We start from the raw sequence: 17,443 nt of genomic DNA, 5'->3' as shown, positions 1-17,443 counted from the left end.
TTTTGAATAAGACAAAACATTGTTTTTGAATCACTGTGTTTAGTTTCGTCATCTAGTCGCCTAGTAAAAGCTTAATGGCAAAGCGAACTTATGAATGATATCACATTTCGCGGTTTGCGAAGTCAATCGACTATTTTTGATTTCAAATTTTCTTTTTTTTTAGCTACTAATTGAATAGTAACTGGTTTTGTCAACAACCCAATTCAAGTGACAAATAGCTCTCAATACAGATAAACATCTTCTAAATCTCTTTGTATTCTATAATCGTACTCTCTATCCATCATTGTCTGACAACATTCACAGTTTATGTAGTGCAGTGACATTTGTCTTAAGGTTACTCTGTCCTGCGAGCAATACTTCTATTGCATTATTGATAGTTAGTATCTGACCTCTTTGTAGGTTCAATATTCTTTGGTTCGCGATAGAAAATAGCACCTTTCGTCATGAGGTCAAAAAGGTACCATATATTTTTATAAGTGTAGCAAAATGTTTAACTTAAAATTACAGAATCATGAGAAAAACTTAAAAAAAACTTTTTCTTTCTAGTTTTTCTACGATTAATGAACAAGATACGATGTTTGAATACTTAAGTAGGTCATACATCCAGAGTAAATGCAATTGCGTATGATACAGTTTAATATTAAAATGGAGCACTTTCTGAACTGATTGATCGGTAATTGGCATGTTAACATGTAGGCTCATCTATTTTTTCCGAAAAAGAAGATCGATTGACCGTTGATCTAGTTCGTAAATGGAATGTTCAAAATGCAAGTTACAATAAATTAAATACATGTCATTAGTGAGCCCAGGCATTCACCCTTCTTTGGACGAATCTCGCGTGTGGGAGGGACGGTATATAACGTGATGGCTACTGGCCACTCCACACAACCAGTCTTCGGCGTCAGACGAAGACACGCAGCAACATGAAGTTCTTGGTGAGTTGAGTGAAGTGCTGTGATGTGAAGTGTCAAATTAGGGCGCGGTTTTCGAATTTAGAACGCGTTTAGAAAAAGTGATCGGTTTTTTTCGGGAATGAACTTTTTTAGGTTTAATGGCGGCTTTGATAGTAACCAGTGATTTTGTTTTATTAAAAAGTTTTTAATCTAATTATTTAAATGAAACAAACCGGTTTCATTATTATTTATTCTTTCTTTTTCCACGAATAGGTTAGTGGTAAGAAAGTTGTTAGCTTAAAACGCTCAATGTGTGTAATTGATTCAAAACACAGGGCAATTACCACGGTTCTCACGGAACATACAATTTTCTCAGTCTTGTGAAACAGGTTCCGACTAATGTAATTTTCTTTTCACTTTCTAAGTACAAAATGTAAAAGTTTTCAAATTGCCCGTTTCTAGCAAAAGTTACGGTTACATACGAGATAATAATTTAATCATATTGTTCATAGATAATGTGCAACAGATCGATAAATGTAACAACTGCTTTTAATGCTAGCTTTTAGACTTTATCTGTGTAGATTGATATAAATAATAATCTTACTCATTATAGCTGTGTGCTATTCTCGTGTTAAAGCTAAGTTTGATTAAAATCCGTTTAGCTTTTTTTGTGTGCAGGCGAAACAATTGCCTCAAAAGTTTGGCGTTTATTTTATTACTTAATTAATCTAATATTTCCCTAAAACATCGTCTTTTGTTTTTAAAACAACTTTTAACAGTAAAAAAAGTTTATTCCTCAGTTTATGAAATCAAACAAAAACGAGGCTTTAACGCAATGATTGATAAGTCAAGTTATTAATAATTGCGTGTATGATCTACTTACCGACTAATCAATAATTAGTTATATTGTTGCAAACGTTCATGAAACATCAACTTCAATATTGCCTCAATTACCTAATCTAATAAATGAAATAAGTATTTACAATACTTTGTAACATAAACTAATTTCAGTCAATAATGTTTAGACAAAAAAGATCTTAAATAATTATATCGTACTAAAAATGATAATTTTAGTGTACATTTATGTCAATTATTTACCTACTTAAAAAGCTTGTTTCAGATTAAAAACGGTTGATAGTTTAATTCTTATGTTCACTTATTGTAAGCCACAAACAAATAGAGCAACTCGATCTGAGTATCGATCCTCGCCGTACCGATTACATCTTGTCAACAAACATCGATACATCGATATAGCATAACCGATTGCATAATCGATTATGCCATACGCGGACGACATGCTCCGGCGCACATGTAATATTCTCAGAACACAATTAACATGTAATTTTTAATTGTGCCACACATTGTTACTGGCCACACTATACATATAACTATCGTTACATTAAATTTTAATTGAAATATTTCGGTAATCGTTGTTCAATTAAGGCTCTGATTTAAAGTGTTAGTTTCATAATTTTTTGCATTTCAACTATGTTATAATAGTTACGGAATAAATGAGTAATAAGGTGTTTGTTATGTTAGAAAAGACGACGTTCTGACATTTTTATCGAGTCTACGCTGGGAATGATTGATTTTTATGAATTTAACAATATACTAAATACAACAAAATAGCTCCCAAAATGTTAACCAGTTTAAACTAAGCTTGTTAATGTGGTCAATTTCAATTATCCAAGAGCAAACAGCTCAAAAATCTTAAATGGGATAAGATTACTGATATTACTTCACACTGCCATTTTTCAACATTATCATATCATCAATGTAAATGAATGAATAATAACTATCTCCAACTAAGACTCTATGTAATTTTACACCGTGACTGTACGAAAAATTATGCATTCGATGCAATAGTATTTCGCTAGTAAGCATATATTTACATACCGATTTCTATTTGGGGAGATGTTATGAATTTGAAGAAGGTCGGGCTAGTTTCCTAGTTTGTGTAAGTTAAAACGGATTAGAGCACGTGTTGGCAATAAAAATACCATTACAATGCTAGTAGAGTCTTAACGAGAGGTTTATTATTCAAGCCTGTCAAAGTAACCATCATTTTCCCTCGTTTAAGGTCGTTTCATCTGCATAATGTTTGAAATACGAGTACTTATACTTTTATACAATTTTCTACCATTAGACGTAAAGTTAAGAAAAACAAATTGTTCTTTTTTAGGCTGAGTTGCACCAATTTAATCTAACCGTAACTATAACTAAAACCGGTGCTTTTTGTATGGAGTTTGAAAGATTATGACGTTTGTTAAGGTTAAAGTAAGATGGTGCAACCCAGCTTAGTGTGCGAGCTTTTAACCAAATAAGAAAGATTTTAACTGAAGTAAAAATCACAAATATTTATATTGTTGCTTGTTTGACATGCTATCATCATATTAAGTATACAAAAGCGATGTTTGGATCAAAAATATTAATCTTGTTGCTGTCGTTTCTTAATCAATTTTATGTAAAGTTTCAAAGCCGATTGCATTAAGGCCTCTCGCAACTAGAAAGTCAGAGTCATTGTTACTTGACTCTTTGTGATCATTCCAAGTAAATATACGATACGACTGTATTGGTTTCCTTTAGCTCTACTTTACGTAATCATGTCTCGACATATTATTATCTGGTATAATCTCAACTAGACTTTGTGAGATTTATTGCATTCTGTGATATAATTTACCAGGAAGGCTGTGCTTGTTTTGACAAGTTGTGACAGGCTGGTTATAAGATGATTATTCGAGATATTTGCTTTGGAATAAGATGCTAATTTGGCTAAGGGATATTAGGAAGTTTTCATTTTCTTTTCATTTTCATTGTCTTAAAGTATAAAGATAATAAGGTGGTTAATACAAACGCATTACCGAGACATACTTAATTGAGACGACAGACTTACTTATCAGTATAAATCAATAAGTAAGTTGTTAATAGTAAAATTAGAGTAATACACTGCTCAAACTTATATAGGTTGTATGCATTCCTATTCAATTAAAACAATATTATTATGGTCTTGAGAAGGCATTACTAAGTAGAATTGTAGGCAATGCTTGTTTCAATTACTCATAATCGTGATAATCGAGAAATTAAACACAACGACTTTAAATAACGTCCTTGTCAAGTTTTATCATTTATTATCCGATTATGAAACAAAACCCCTAAGCATGATCAGTATCTCACAAAAAACGAGTGTCCGCTAATAAATTGCGTGACATACAACTGTAAGCTTTTAAAGCTCTACGTAAAGCTTATTATCGCAAAGCTCTCATTGCGGCTATGATCTAGTTTAGTCAAGTCACTTTCACTGTCTTTCGTAATTAAAATGACCACTTAACATGTTGTGTTTGTTACTATAGTTAAGTTTGATGGCTCGTGTCCATAGAGCAAAAAGAAACGCCCGTTAAAATCACTATAATTACGCTAAAAGTGTGCATTCAAAGTTTTTGTTTACGTTTTTTTAATCTAGTAGCAATTTGAACTTAATTCATAGCTTCTTACAAACTGTATTACTAATAATTCAATAAATCTATTTAATATAAAGCCTATCAGTTTAAAACGCGTAAACTGTTTGATACTTTCTGAACCTGTATTTGATGCTATATGAAAATAGTGTTACAAATTAGTTTCAGTCCACTTACAAAATGATTAATTTTGAAACGTCTTTTGTTTTGTATGCCAAATTATGCAAGCTAGCTTTAATTCAAATGAAATTAAGTGAGCTGGTTGTTCCATTTGCACTGTATGCACAAGTTAATTGCTGCAATTGTTTACGTTCTAAAAACTGGACTAATTGCATACACATCGTTGCGAAAAAAAGTTAAATGTATGTATTGTTGACTGACAATAGGCCTTCAAAATGATGACAATTTAAGATTAAAATCTGGATGAAGTTAATTTTCTTGACGAACTTTTTGGTCCGGTAGAGATGTCTGGTATAGGATTATGATTGACTTTATTTTCAAAAAGTTCCGAAGAAACTTCAATTGATACTCAATTTCATAATAATGTCGATACTATCAACACCAATTACAATTGCCCGATCATTATTAAGATAAGTTTAACTTGCAATAAAGCTCAAAGTCTCTCGCTCAAGCTTTCGTGCTTCGCCCGATTAGGCTGTCACGATTGCGCTATAAAACAATCGAAAGTATGTAAAATAAAACCGACCGTGGAGAACAATAAAATGCAAATCGCTAACCAGTTTCCGTTACTGCATGAAACGTTAAGATTAGCGGTATTATAAATTAATTACACTCAGGTATTTGCTATTATTTCCAACGAATACGTAATCGACATTCTAAGAGATTAGGATAGAAAGTCGGGAGTTAGTATTCCGTGGCGCGATCTGATATCGCTCTAGTTCGTATTCAATTGAAGTTGTTGTTCCGCTATAGGGAAAATGCACGTTTTAGTCACATTTCTTTAGCCTTGGCGTTATAAAATCATCCACTACTACTCAAAAATCTCTAGAAATACCAAAGATATGAGATTACTAGATGAGAGACTCGTATTGCACACGTTGAAATAACAAGCAGCTATGCTACGATAATTCCATGCAACTTCGAAGCTTGTATCTCTTTTATTTCTTATCAAAATCGAATAAGCTTTAAATAGGTCATTTGATTGTGTGATGATGATACACTTTTGATACATTATTCCCTATTTCCTAACGGGTGTGTGTTTTGTTGCAGGTTGTTATTGTAGCCTCATTGGCCGTGGTGGCCTTTGCCAGCGAGGAGAAAGGCGCACCCAAGCAGGCGGCGGCCGAAGACAAGAAGCAGGAGAAGCGAGGCATCTACGACACAGGCTCCTACGGCGGCGGCTTCGGCGGCGGCGATGAGGGACACAGCTTCGGCGGCGGTGAGGGCCACAGCTTCGGCGGATCCGAGGGCCACAGTTTCGGTGGCTCTGAAGGCCACGGCTACGGCGGCTCTGAAGGCATCAGCCAAGGAGGCCACGAGAGCCACGACTTAGGTGGCTACGGAGGCGGTTACGGAGGCGGCTACGGAGGCGGCTCCAGCGACTGGAAACCCATCGCCTCCGACCACCACCACCATCACCACCACGAACACGTCAAGACCATCGAGGTCGTCAAGAAAGTGCCCGTCCCCTACACCGTCGAGAAGCATGTCCCCTACACCGTCGAAAAGAAAGTCCCCTATGAAGTCAAAGTGCCCGTACCCCAACCCTACACCGTCGAGAAGAAGGTCCCCGTCACAGTCAAGGAGTACGTGAAATACCCGGTTTACGTGCCTGAGCCTTACACTGTAGAGAAGAAAGTTCCCTACGAAGTTAAGGTGCCAGTTGACAAGCCGTTCGAAGTCAAAGTGAAAGTACCCACCCCTTACACCGTTGAGAAGAAAGTGCCGTATGAAGTCAAGGTCCCCGTGCCTCAGCCCTACACCGTCGAGAAGAAGGTCCCCTACCCCGTGAAGGTCGAAGTTAAGGTTCCCCAGCCCTACGAAGTCATCAAGAAGGTGCCCTATGAAGTCAAGGTGCCCGTCGACAAGCCTTACAACGTGTACGTGCCCAAGCCCTACCCCGTGCCGGTCGAGAAGCCTTACCCAGTGACCGTGCACAAGCCAGTGCCTTACGAAGTCAAGGTCCCCGTCGACAGGCCCTACAAGGTCGAGGTTGAGAAACCTTACCCCGTCCACATTAAGGTGCCAGTGCCCAAGCCTTACGATGTGTACAAGAAGGTGCCTTACACCGTCGAGAAGGGTGTGCCTTACGAAGTCAAGGTCCCCGTTGACAAGCCCTACCCCGTGTACAAGGATGTGCCAGTCCCCCTCGTGAAGGAGGTTCCCTACCCCGTCAAGGTGCACGTGCCCGTCTACCTCAAGAAGGAGGAGGAGCACCACCACGAGCACCAGCACCACCACCACCACGGCTGGAACTGAGCGCAATTAGTTTTTTAGGTCCCACACCAGTACCTTATTAGGCTAAGTTGAAAAATGTGATCTTTTAGTATTTTAGTGTATGTATTGCAAAATCAACTCTCGGTATTGATCGCTCGCGCGTGTAAGGTTCCTGTGATCTGGCTGGGGATTCCCCGCGGTCCGTTTTGGGAGAATACATAGTATACCGCATAGCATAGCTAACTGTGCGCGGTGATTCAGTTGTAGATATTTTAAATCTGTTATACTTGTTTTAGCTTTATACGCTTTGTTTTGTATGTATCAAAGTACATGTAGTACTTTGGATTGAGGCTGATTAATAAAAGAATGTGAAATGTTTGTTGTGTGTTCTGTTATTTTCCCCTATAGCAGTAAAGTTTGTTGTCATTCACTTTATTTAATAACATGAAGATTTAATAATAGCTAGTCGTATTTTTTTATGAATAAGGGGCCGTCCATAAATTACGTCATCGATTTTTTCAGATTTTAGACCCCCCCCCCCTACAATCATCCTAGCGTCATTTCTTAATGACCCCCCCCCCCCTTCTCCCAAAATTGACGTCATTACCAGTTTGACAAAATTAAAACACTTGTAGAATCACCTTTTTTTTTTTTAATAGATAGAGTGATTCTTAAGAAAGGTTTATTATGTATAATACATGTAAGTACCACGGGCGAAGCCGGGGCGGGCAGCTAGTATTATATGTAATCAGTAGCGGCGGAAGGGGGGGGGGGGGGGGTCGGTCCGCCCCGGGTGCCAAGCATCAGGGGGTGACACAAGTCGCGCAGATTAGTACTCCCTGGCACATCTGCATGGCAAATCTGCGGTCTATGTCATGATACGGGGGGGTGGGGGGTGCGGTTGTCTTTGAATCGGTATGAAACCCCAAAAATCCTGGGGGGTACCAGGGGGTGCCATAGGACTTGTGACGGGGGGGGGGGGGGGGGGGGGTGATCGCCCCGGGTGCCAACCCATGCTACGCCGCCACTGTATGTAATATTATTGTTAGAGTATTTTATCTGTAGTTATTACTGTATTTGTGTACATCTATGTTGCATTATGTATGTTTATTATGAGTTTTTTTTAGTATTGTACGCGCCTTAGCCGCCTCTCACATTTGCAGTCTCACTTACTAGGTGTGCTGGAAGAAATTTCTTTTTAGAAATAATCTTTTTGTAGGTGAACAATAAACTATAAATAAATAAATAAGAATGACGTCAATTTCGAAACACCCCCCCCCCCCCCCCTATCTATCATTTACCGTCATCCGCAGACCAACCCCCCCCCCCCCCCCTAATTTAGAATGACGTAATATATGGACGGCCCCTAAGGAGAAATTACGAGTAATGAATTAGACAAAATGTTGGCGAGTGAAGCTAGACAATTAGAAACATGAAATTAAAGAACATGATTTTAACTTCACAGAATAAAGTTCTTAAAGACACCACAAAACTAATTATAAAGTTAAAGCTATGAAATTATGTACGAGTAGTGAGTAATAATATTTAAGTGTGATTTGGTTCAATCAAATCATCAAAACTCAAAGATTAAATTTCAAGCTTGAATTTCAACTAAAATAGAGTAATGGCCATCTGTAAGCTAAAACTGCCAATTAATATTGCATTTAGAAATATTATGGCTCCATTTTTATTACAATTGCAACACAATACATTGTTTTGTTTTTATGAAAGTAGGTACGTAGGTAATGTGTAATTCTGGTCAAGGATTCCTTTGCTATATGAAAGTAAATAAAAAAGCAAAGCAAATCTAGTATTATCCAATGCGTGGACAATAAAAATTGCTGGCCTCGATCGAACCTGAATATGGTTTAAGAATGTAAAGTCGATAGCTTTTATTTCAATTGAGCAACGGTCATATTTGCGCAATCTTGATTTCTCATTTAAAATCAGTAATTGGTGCATTACATGATCAGATATGTGGTGCGATGGCTTGCTGTGATTGCGCTGGCTGCTGATGAAATAACTTCATGGTGTAGGCCAGGGATGGCGAACCTTTATTATTATTCTAAAAAATGTGTGATGTAGCTATAGGCGTGCCATCAAATAACACCTAATGCTATCAATGAGGGGTATCGTACAAGTAGCGAGTGATCTCTAACACTAAAAACTTTCGTCTTCGAATCTTTTGCGCGAAATTCGATACCCAGTCTTCCAATTCAACGATCTCGATTTTCAAAATTGGTTTCATGCTACCATTTCACTTTACGTCACGTTTAAGTTTTCATACTAACTAAATCTTTTGAAGGCGATTCGAAGTCGAAAGTGTTTCGTGCTAGAGCAGTGGTTCTTAACGTCTTAAGTGGTCCCTGGAGACATTCCAAGTGGTCCACGAAGTGCACTTGCACACCTTGGTTAAAACCACTTTTAACTGATTTTTGCAGTCAAACTGGTTTTCACCGATTATGAGATCCCTGAAAAGACAGAAATTTGGTAAAATGGTCCCTCATGACTTAAAGGTTAAGAACCACTGTGCTAGAGGTACGAACCTCACTCTACGTCCACTAACTGCTGAGGGCAAATACATTTTATTTCATAGTGATTTTTTTTATTGGTGCCCTAAATATTGTGGCGCGTGCCATCAACGGTACGCGTACCATTGGTTCGCCATCTCTGGTGTAGGCAAATGGTTATGCAGATCGACATTATGTAAAACAAATGCAGTAAGATGAAGCAGTTCACAGAAGCGTAACAGTGACGATTAGCAAAACATGTTATTACCTATTTCATAGAAGTGCTTTCCTAGGGGTAAGGCGTAACTTAAGAGAACTCTAGAATATTTAACTATTTCGTAAGAACTAGCCGAGCCCGCGACTTCGTGGAAATGGTTTTCCATACTCTCTGTAATAAAATGTGCTTCATAATATAAGAACTTTATGTGATATCAACAATATTATTCTACTCACGATTTGCTTATTATAATTTAATAATATTAATTTAAAAGTGCTAATTGGCAAGATTAATAGTATCATTTTAAAATTACCGACCAATTATCAAGTTTTAATTAGTCTAATTTTACGGTATAATAGTTTACATAAATAAAGAAAATAAGTAGCAAATCAGAGCGATTAAATAACTTCTAAAACTAAAATGAATAATACTAAATAAATGATCATCAAAAGATAGGCTTATGCACTCTGATCAATTATATGTTTTGACCTAGTTTTTAAGTAATTTTAATATTCATAATGCATGTCAATTAAGTGAATAATATTCACTATTAGGATTTAATACACGAGTGAACAAAATCTGGTTTGCAAATTGTTACTCCTAGTTTCCGCATTATCCATTAAAGGTTAGGTTAGTGGTACATCTTTAGTAATGCTGTGTTGAAAGTGGGTAAAGCCCGGTCTCCGAGCACGTAGAATTTTGTCCAATGACCCCAAACTGACGCCCGTCGCACAGTCGCAACAGCAATATAATTACGCGCGAGCGATAAGGATGGGTAGCTTGGGGTCTTTGGACAAAATTCTACGTGCTCGGCGACCGGATTATAGCAGTAATGATTAGAGTTCATGAATTGATGATTACTATGTAGTCGAACTAGTTAATTATATCGATCGATAAACAATCAATATAAGTTGAGTAATCAAATGAAAAATGACACGATTATGCGTTAACTCAATTAAATTCGAATACATATGAGCAATTATACTTTGTAAAGATATTAATGCTTCTAAAGCTAATATTGATGGTGATAAATTTCTCTTAGTTCGACTATAGTTGCATAAGTTATTAGATAGATAAAAGATGAACAAAATGAAAATGAACTACTGTAGATTTAGTAACGTGTGACAGGTTGCATTTATCTGTTTTAACTAATCAAGTACTATTTAAACTAACTCCACGTAAAATTACAGCTTAAACTAAGTTAGAAAGCGTTTGAAAGCAAAGTGGTTGGATCACTTAAAAGTGCATAAAACTATAAAGTTGTAGCACTTCCTTCCGCGCAGTAAATGGCTGTTTCCTAGCGCTAGTGAGAACTTGAATTGCAGTGTGGACTTGTTGGACTAGATCACTATCGCCGCACACCGGGCCACTAGTGGCTAGTGGCTACTATAAGTTGAGGACAAAATCTCAAATCTGTGTACCTAGAAGACAGAATTTCCATATTACGATTAGGTACGAGTACGTTATATAGGTAGTATTGATTCTGTTGTATTACTTTCCAGTCTCTGTGATAGATTCATTCCCGTGATGAGTCTAAATAAACATTCAATTAAAGCCTTAATCTATGCTTGACATTGAATCGAGTTTAGAGCTTCGTCTTGACCATACAGCGTAAGACCTCTAGCACGACGAGGTGGCTTAAAGCTATATGGCTTGCAGTAGCAAATAAAATAGTCTGAGGACCAAATCTTAGTGTTTGCATTGGGGTAGAGATAGACTGATGTAGGGGAATAAGTAGGGTTAGTCTATGTTTGAGCCACCAGCAATGTGTAAAACTTTCATCCACCAACTGATAGCCACCACCAGTGGCTAAATGTGCGGCAGCAACTCACGTGCAACATCACGTGGACCAGGAGAACACCAATTACCTGCAGGTGATATAGCTCGAATACATTACTACTTAAAAAAATATAATAAAATACACGAGGCTATTAAGAGATACCTTAGGTGTTTTTTTATAATTTTCTGCAACCTGAAACATGAAAAAAATCATCAGTTTATTAGGTCACGCGAAGTACCTAGATGCGGGCAGCGTAGGACCGGTCGTTGTAGAAGTCCTTGGGGGAGGCCTTTGTTCAGTAGTGGACTTCATTTGGCTGAAATGAGAAAGGAAAGAAAAAAACAATGACAAAATAAAATTAGGCAAAAAAATCTTGACTACTGATGCAGTGTTTTAAATGATAGCTTTTGAATGTGAGACAGGTGGATATATTTATTAAACATGAATTTTAGATTTTATCAGATCATTAGACGTCTAGATCTATCAAAGGTCAATGTAGCGTTAGTGTGTTAGCATGTCAGCGGGTTTAAAGACTGAAAGGTATTGAGCAAGTGTTCTTGGGTGACTTGCGTTTATTCAGATGCGCCTGACATCTCCATCCATATAGGATCTATATTACTGTACCGATCCAATATTAATGGCGCCAGATGGCAGAGACTGCGGTGGTACGCGGGAAGATCTGAAACAGAAGTAGGACCTCATCAGAATTCTACATACCTATTTTTTTATATTACCTGTAGATAGGCCTAGGATGCGCGTTATTTTATCGATTTTACGCGATAAGTCCATACATTTTGTCGTCTAAAATCATCGATAAGATTTTATCGTGGTTATCTTACCTACCTTATCGTAACTACCTTAGTCCGGGTGGTTGACGTCTAATCTACAATTATACTATTTTGGTAAAGTTTATATTTGAATTGAGTCGACAATGAATCATTGTCAACTCAATTGCAATTCACTATCGTTTTCCCTTAGGCCCAGAACAGACGGTGAAACGCAACTGCAACGATACTGCAACTGCTAGTTACTTTTGAGTTGCATCTAAGTTTCTGCCATAGCGTCCGTTGAGAGACCACACATGACGCGACCAGTTTGAAACTTTCAGTTTCAGTTTCATTCATCAGAATCATCAGAAAGTTGAAGTTTCGTTGCAGTTGCGTTTCACCGTCTGTTCTGGGCCTTAGCCAAATCCTCAAGGTACCTTGAGTATTGTGATGTAATGCGACTATCGAATCGAAAATAATGATTTGTTAATTAGCTACAGACTTGTTTTTCTCGCAAAGATAAGCGACTCAAATACAAGATTCGTTTATGAATGCGTTTTCATTCGCACAGTCATGATCCTCTATTTCGCAAATATTGCTGACTGGTATTATTTTATTTGGCTCAAAATACACTTTTTATTGATTACATTGGTAAAATATTTGCGATACTAATTTTAAAATTTAACAAATACAATATGTAATTTGCAAGCTTTATTCATAAGTAAAGGAACAGAAAGATCCTGGCTCACAGGAGTATAGTTTATTTTTATACCTATTGGATGTTTCATTGAAAAACACAGTAAGATAAGTCCTTCTGGATCCAGGCGTATTCTACACTTTCGATACCAATACTAAATAATAATGTGCTTATGTAAATGTTAGTTAAATAATATGTAAATCTTGTGTGAAAACAGACGTTTAACTATAAGGAAACGTTAAATATTTCGCTTGTTACGATAGGGGCGTTAGCCATTTGCATAGTTACAACAATGAATATAGAGCCACAGGTAACATAATGAGAGAGCCATAGGCATCTAACATTATAAATGCGAAAGTAACTCTGTCTGTCTGTCTGGCGTCTTTCCATTCTATACATAGCCAGAACGCAAGGGTGTGAAACTAATCGAGTATAGTTTGGATATGACTTTTTTTACTAAGCTCCTCCAAACTATACACGACCAGTACGCATACGCTGCGTACTGCTCGCGTATACTTTGTAGTGACTTAGGTCAATTATCTTCCTCCAAAATATACATCGCCAGTACGCATACGGACTAATCATGTATGTATTGTAATAAGTGCGTGATTACAATTTATACGCGAGTAGTTGCATGCTAGTCATTTTGACTTATTGACCTCTCTTTCTATTACATACTAGCTTTCCGCCCGCGGCTTCGCTCGCGTGGAATTTTGTCTGTTACAGAAAAACAATATCGCGCGCGTATTTGCTCACCGTTTAGACCTACCCTGGACTACGACAAACATTTTAAAACCAAAATCAGCTCAATCGGCCCAGCCGTTCTCGAGTTTTAATCAGACTAACGAACATCAATTCATTGTTATTTATATAGATAGATTAATTCATATCTGCGTGTCTACTTTAAACATTGAATCATCTTACGACACGTGTTATTGTTTTGATAAAGGATTTTTTGGTGTTTCTTATTCTGCCATAGAAAAGATATTTGTTTTGGGGCTGATATTTCACCAATTGTAGGTATGGAAATATGTCAAAATAATTTTGTTCTTGAGATAAAAGTTAATAAATAAAATAAATAATAAATAAATATCCTTAGACATTTTACACTGCGCTTCTAGTCCCAAACTAAGCAAAGCTTGTACTATGGGTACTAGACAACGGATATAAACATAATTAAATACTTTTTTTTGTAAATACATACTTATCATACATAGAAAACACCCAGTCCAATACAAACAAATATGTTCATGCACACAAATGTTTGTACTGTGCGGGAATCGAACCCGCTACCACTTCGAACCACTACACCAAACGGCCGACAATACAAACCTAGCATTTAAAGTCTCGCATAATATTGTATTTAATGCGCTTTGAACTTCCTTCTCTCACTCTCTCTCATATTAATTAAATTGTTATTTAATTTGAAATCTACCTAATCAATTTAATTTCAAAAACCACTTACAATAGTTTTAAAAATCTAGATTTATTATAGATTCAGTAAAATAATAATATTTTATGTAATAATATCAAATAAATGTAATTTTAAATATAGTTCCATATTTTACTGAATTTTACTAAATCAATATCAACTAAACACACTCTAGTCAAGTGTAAGTGGTGTAGTAGAAACTAATCGAGTATAGTTTGGAGATGACTTTTTTTACTAAGCTCCTCCAAACTATACACGATCAGTACGCAAAATTCGTGTATAGTTTGGAGTCACAGATTTACAAACAGGCACTCCGAAATATACACGAGCAGTTTCCTATGGGTGCGTTCTGGCCATGTATAGAACGGAAAGACGCGTCTGTCTGTGTCACTTTCACGCCTAAACCACTGAACCGATTTTGATGAAATTTAGCATAGAGATAGTTTGAGTCCCGGGAAAGGACATATAATAGTTTTTATCCTGGTTTTTAAAACAGGGACGCGCGCAATAAAGTGTTTCTGTAACTTAAACGCGGGTGGAAAGCTAGTACTCAATAAATTGCTTCAGGACCGAAATTCTTACATAAAAAATATTTTTTTATTTAAGAGTCAAAATATGAAATTATATTTAAACTTATGTTTTAAAAAGTCTATCACTATAACTAATGCACTAATTATGTAAAGTATAAGTTTGCATCAATGTGGGTGATTTATTATTTAGCTGTTCGTGGTAGGAAGGCATCGGGCTGCTCAAAGCAGCGCTGACTTATGATCAGTATAAAGTTATAAAACCTGCTATTCAATACACTTTTTTGACAAGAAAGTCAAATATATTGCTTACATTGAAAATAAATCTATATATATAAAAGAAAGTCGTGTTAGTTACTCCACTTATAACTCAAGAACGGCTGAACCGATTTAGCTGAAAATTGCCAGGGAGGTAGTTTAGAGCCAGGAGAAGGACATAGGATACTTTTTATCCCGTTCGAAATAAAAAAAAAAGTCTGCTTATTTATTGCATTGCCTTTAAGGCGGAACAAAGTTCGCCGGGTTAGCTAGTAGATAATATAGGTACCTACTTTTCTTGTAAGTTCAAAATTATTTTAATTGACATTTCCTGTAATTTGCTTTTCTTTTCTATTTATCTCGATGTAACTAAAATACCCTGAAACACTAAAACCCTTCTGACTAGCGTGGGGATAGTAGGTCAAATTCTACATTTGCCTTCGGTTTTGACAGGATCACCTTCTTGTACGATAATGATGAGACTAAAACACATATTTTAAACAGAATTTTACAGTTGTTTGGATTTTCCATTTCCAAAAATATCTAGTTTAAAATAAAGTCTATCAGACTAATCGCACACTCCCAGTCGCGAATCTTTCCTTGCATGTTCCGCTTTACCGCTGTAGCATTATCTGCGCTTACAAGTGGCAGTATGCATTTCCACGTGTTACGAGTGCGCTCGTTGTGCAACGCTTTCCGCGCTCATTAGACGTCAACAAAAACTTGTGATTAATTTGTCTGCGCGTCGGTGGGCGGCTTTATAAAGATCTTCGGTGACGCAACTGCTTTGTTGGCACTGTTAGTGTTAATTGCTAATTAAAAATGCGTTAAATGGATGCTAATATTATGCTAAATTCGTTTTATTTGCACAGTTTTGACATTCATTTGATAAGTTTTATTGATTTCGTTCAAAAGATTTTGTGTTATAAATTATAATCATATCATTTTTTAATTAAGTGGCATAGAAACCATTAAAATATTTGCGAGAGAAGTATTTTTAAGCTATTAGCATACGAAACGGTTCTTAATAGTAGGAAGCATTATAATTTTAATTTGGTAAATTCTTACCAAATTAAAATTATGCTTCTTTATTATATTCAAAATATGACTTAAAAAAAAATCAGACGTACTCGAGCGTAAAAATAAATGCTTTTGACAATGACTCCTCTTCTAACGCGTTGATGTCTTATTTGTAGCGGTGCGCATGCGCCGTACCACGTAGCCATTTATTTTATTTGAGAAGAAAAATAATCTGCTTTGTATGAGTTATTATTTTTATTAGAAGACATAAGTCATAAGAAGACATAAGTCTTCTAATAAAATTGTTCGACGTTCCGTGAGGTAATCATCTTAAGGTCACTTCACTATATAAAAAAAAAAAGTATATAAGTAGTATATTCGTTAAGCTAGCACCCATAACACAAGCATTAAGTTGCTTACTTTGGGGTTAGCTGGCGTTGTGTGAAAAGTGTCCAAAGATTTATTATTATTATTTTATTATTATTACTTCTCTAATTTTGAGGTTTCTCTAATTTTAATCCAGGGTTGACATGACAGCCCTTAATTTCACATTACATATTTGTCTTGTACTTGCTTGACTTTACATCGACACCCCATTAAAATAGCAACAAGTCACTTAAAGTTTTATTACTAAGCTTTCATAAATTAAACATAAAATAAATAAATAAAATTGCTGAGTCACATTCGCTCGTATTCACAAACATTACTATAAAGTCTCACAATGCGCATGCACGCACAGGGTGACACACAAACCAATCATAGAGCTCTATTCAACGCTGTGCGTTCGATTTTCCGCTTCACTTAAGCAAGCATCGTTTGTGAATACATGCGTTTGTAATTTGGGACCGTAAATTACCACTGGAACGTAATTTCCACTAATAATTTTATATTGTTTATGACTCATGAAGTTGATTATAAAGTGTTACATTACCCTCATTTTCGGTTCCTGATGATTGTAATAAATGTCACAGGCAATTTTATAGTTTGCTCTATTCGCATTGCGAGATGTCTCTACGTTATGCAACTGGGAGAAATCTAAAGAAAATAAAACAGTGGCATCTAAAGAAATTAAGGTTACCATATGTAGTCTACTTTCATCCTGATTTGTTCTTTAAGTGCACTCAACTAAAGCCCGATTTCGCTTGAAAACAAATGATGCAATTTCCACACGCATGTATCGCAAAACAAATTGTATTTCTATTGTTTTAGAGTGAGTTTTTGGATGGTTGTGTCTCATTAGGCCCACTCAAAGCGAGCAAAATGTACGTGAACGTGAAAAAAAGTTTAAGTAATTGTTTCGAGCGAAATTTGATAGGAAAGTAAAAGTCGTTTTGTAGTTAAGTGCCGTGGTATCGGTGTTGCAACGTTGAACGGTTTCATTAATGTACCAAATATACTCAATGAGATTATAGTGTTTTAAGACTACTTAGTGCAGAAGCTAAAATAAATTACATGGCATTAGTTAATTGAACGTATCGTCCATTATCTGT

General features: G+C 36.3%; 1 protein-coding gene across 1 annotated transcript; it reads left to right on the top strand.

Annotated features, from left to right (window-relative positions):
* Window positions 1-828: 828 nt before the first annotated feature.
* Window positions 829-7,123, top strand: LOC135083453 (uncharacterized). The gene is made up of 2 exons (XM_063978194.1): window positions 829-935; window positions 5,579-7,123. Exons 1-2 carry the CDS (start codon window positions 924-926, stop codon window positions 6,785-6,787), a joined length of 1,221 nt encoding a protein of 406 aa, XP_063834264.1. The 5' UTR covers window positions 829-923; the 3' UTR covers window positions 6,788-7,123.
* Window positions 7,124-17,443: the final 10,320 nt, after the last annotated feature.

This window comes from Ostrinia nubilalis, chromosome 23 (genome assembly GCF_963855985.1).
Source record: "Ostrinia nubilalis chromosome 23, ilOstNubi1.1, whole genome shotgun sequence".
Lineage (NCBI taxonomy): Eukaryota > Metazoa > Arthropoda > Insecta > Lepidoptera > Crambidae > Ostrinia > Ostrinia nubilalis.
Note: the sequence above shows the minus strand (reverse complement) of the source record. Positions and strands in the feature narration are given on the sequence as shown.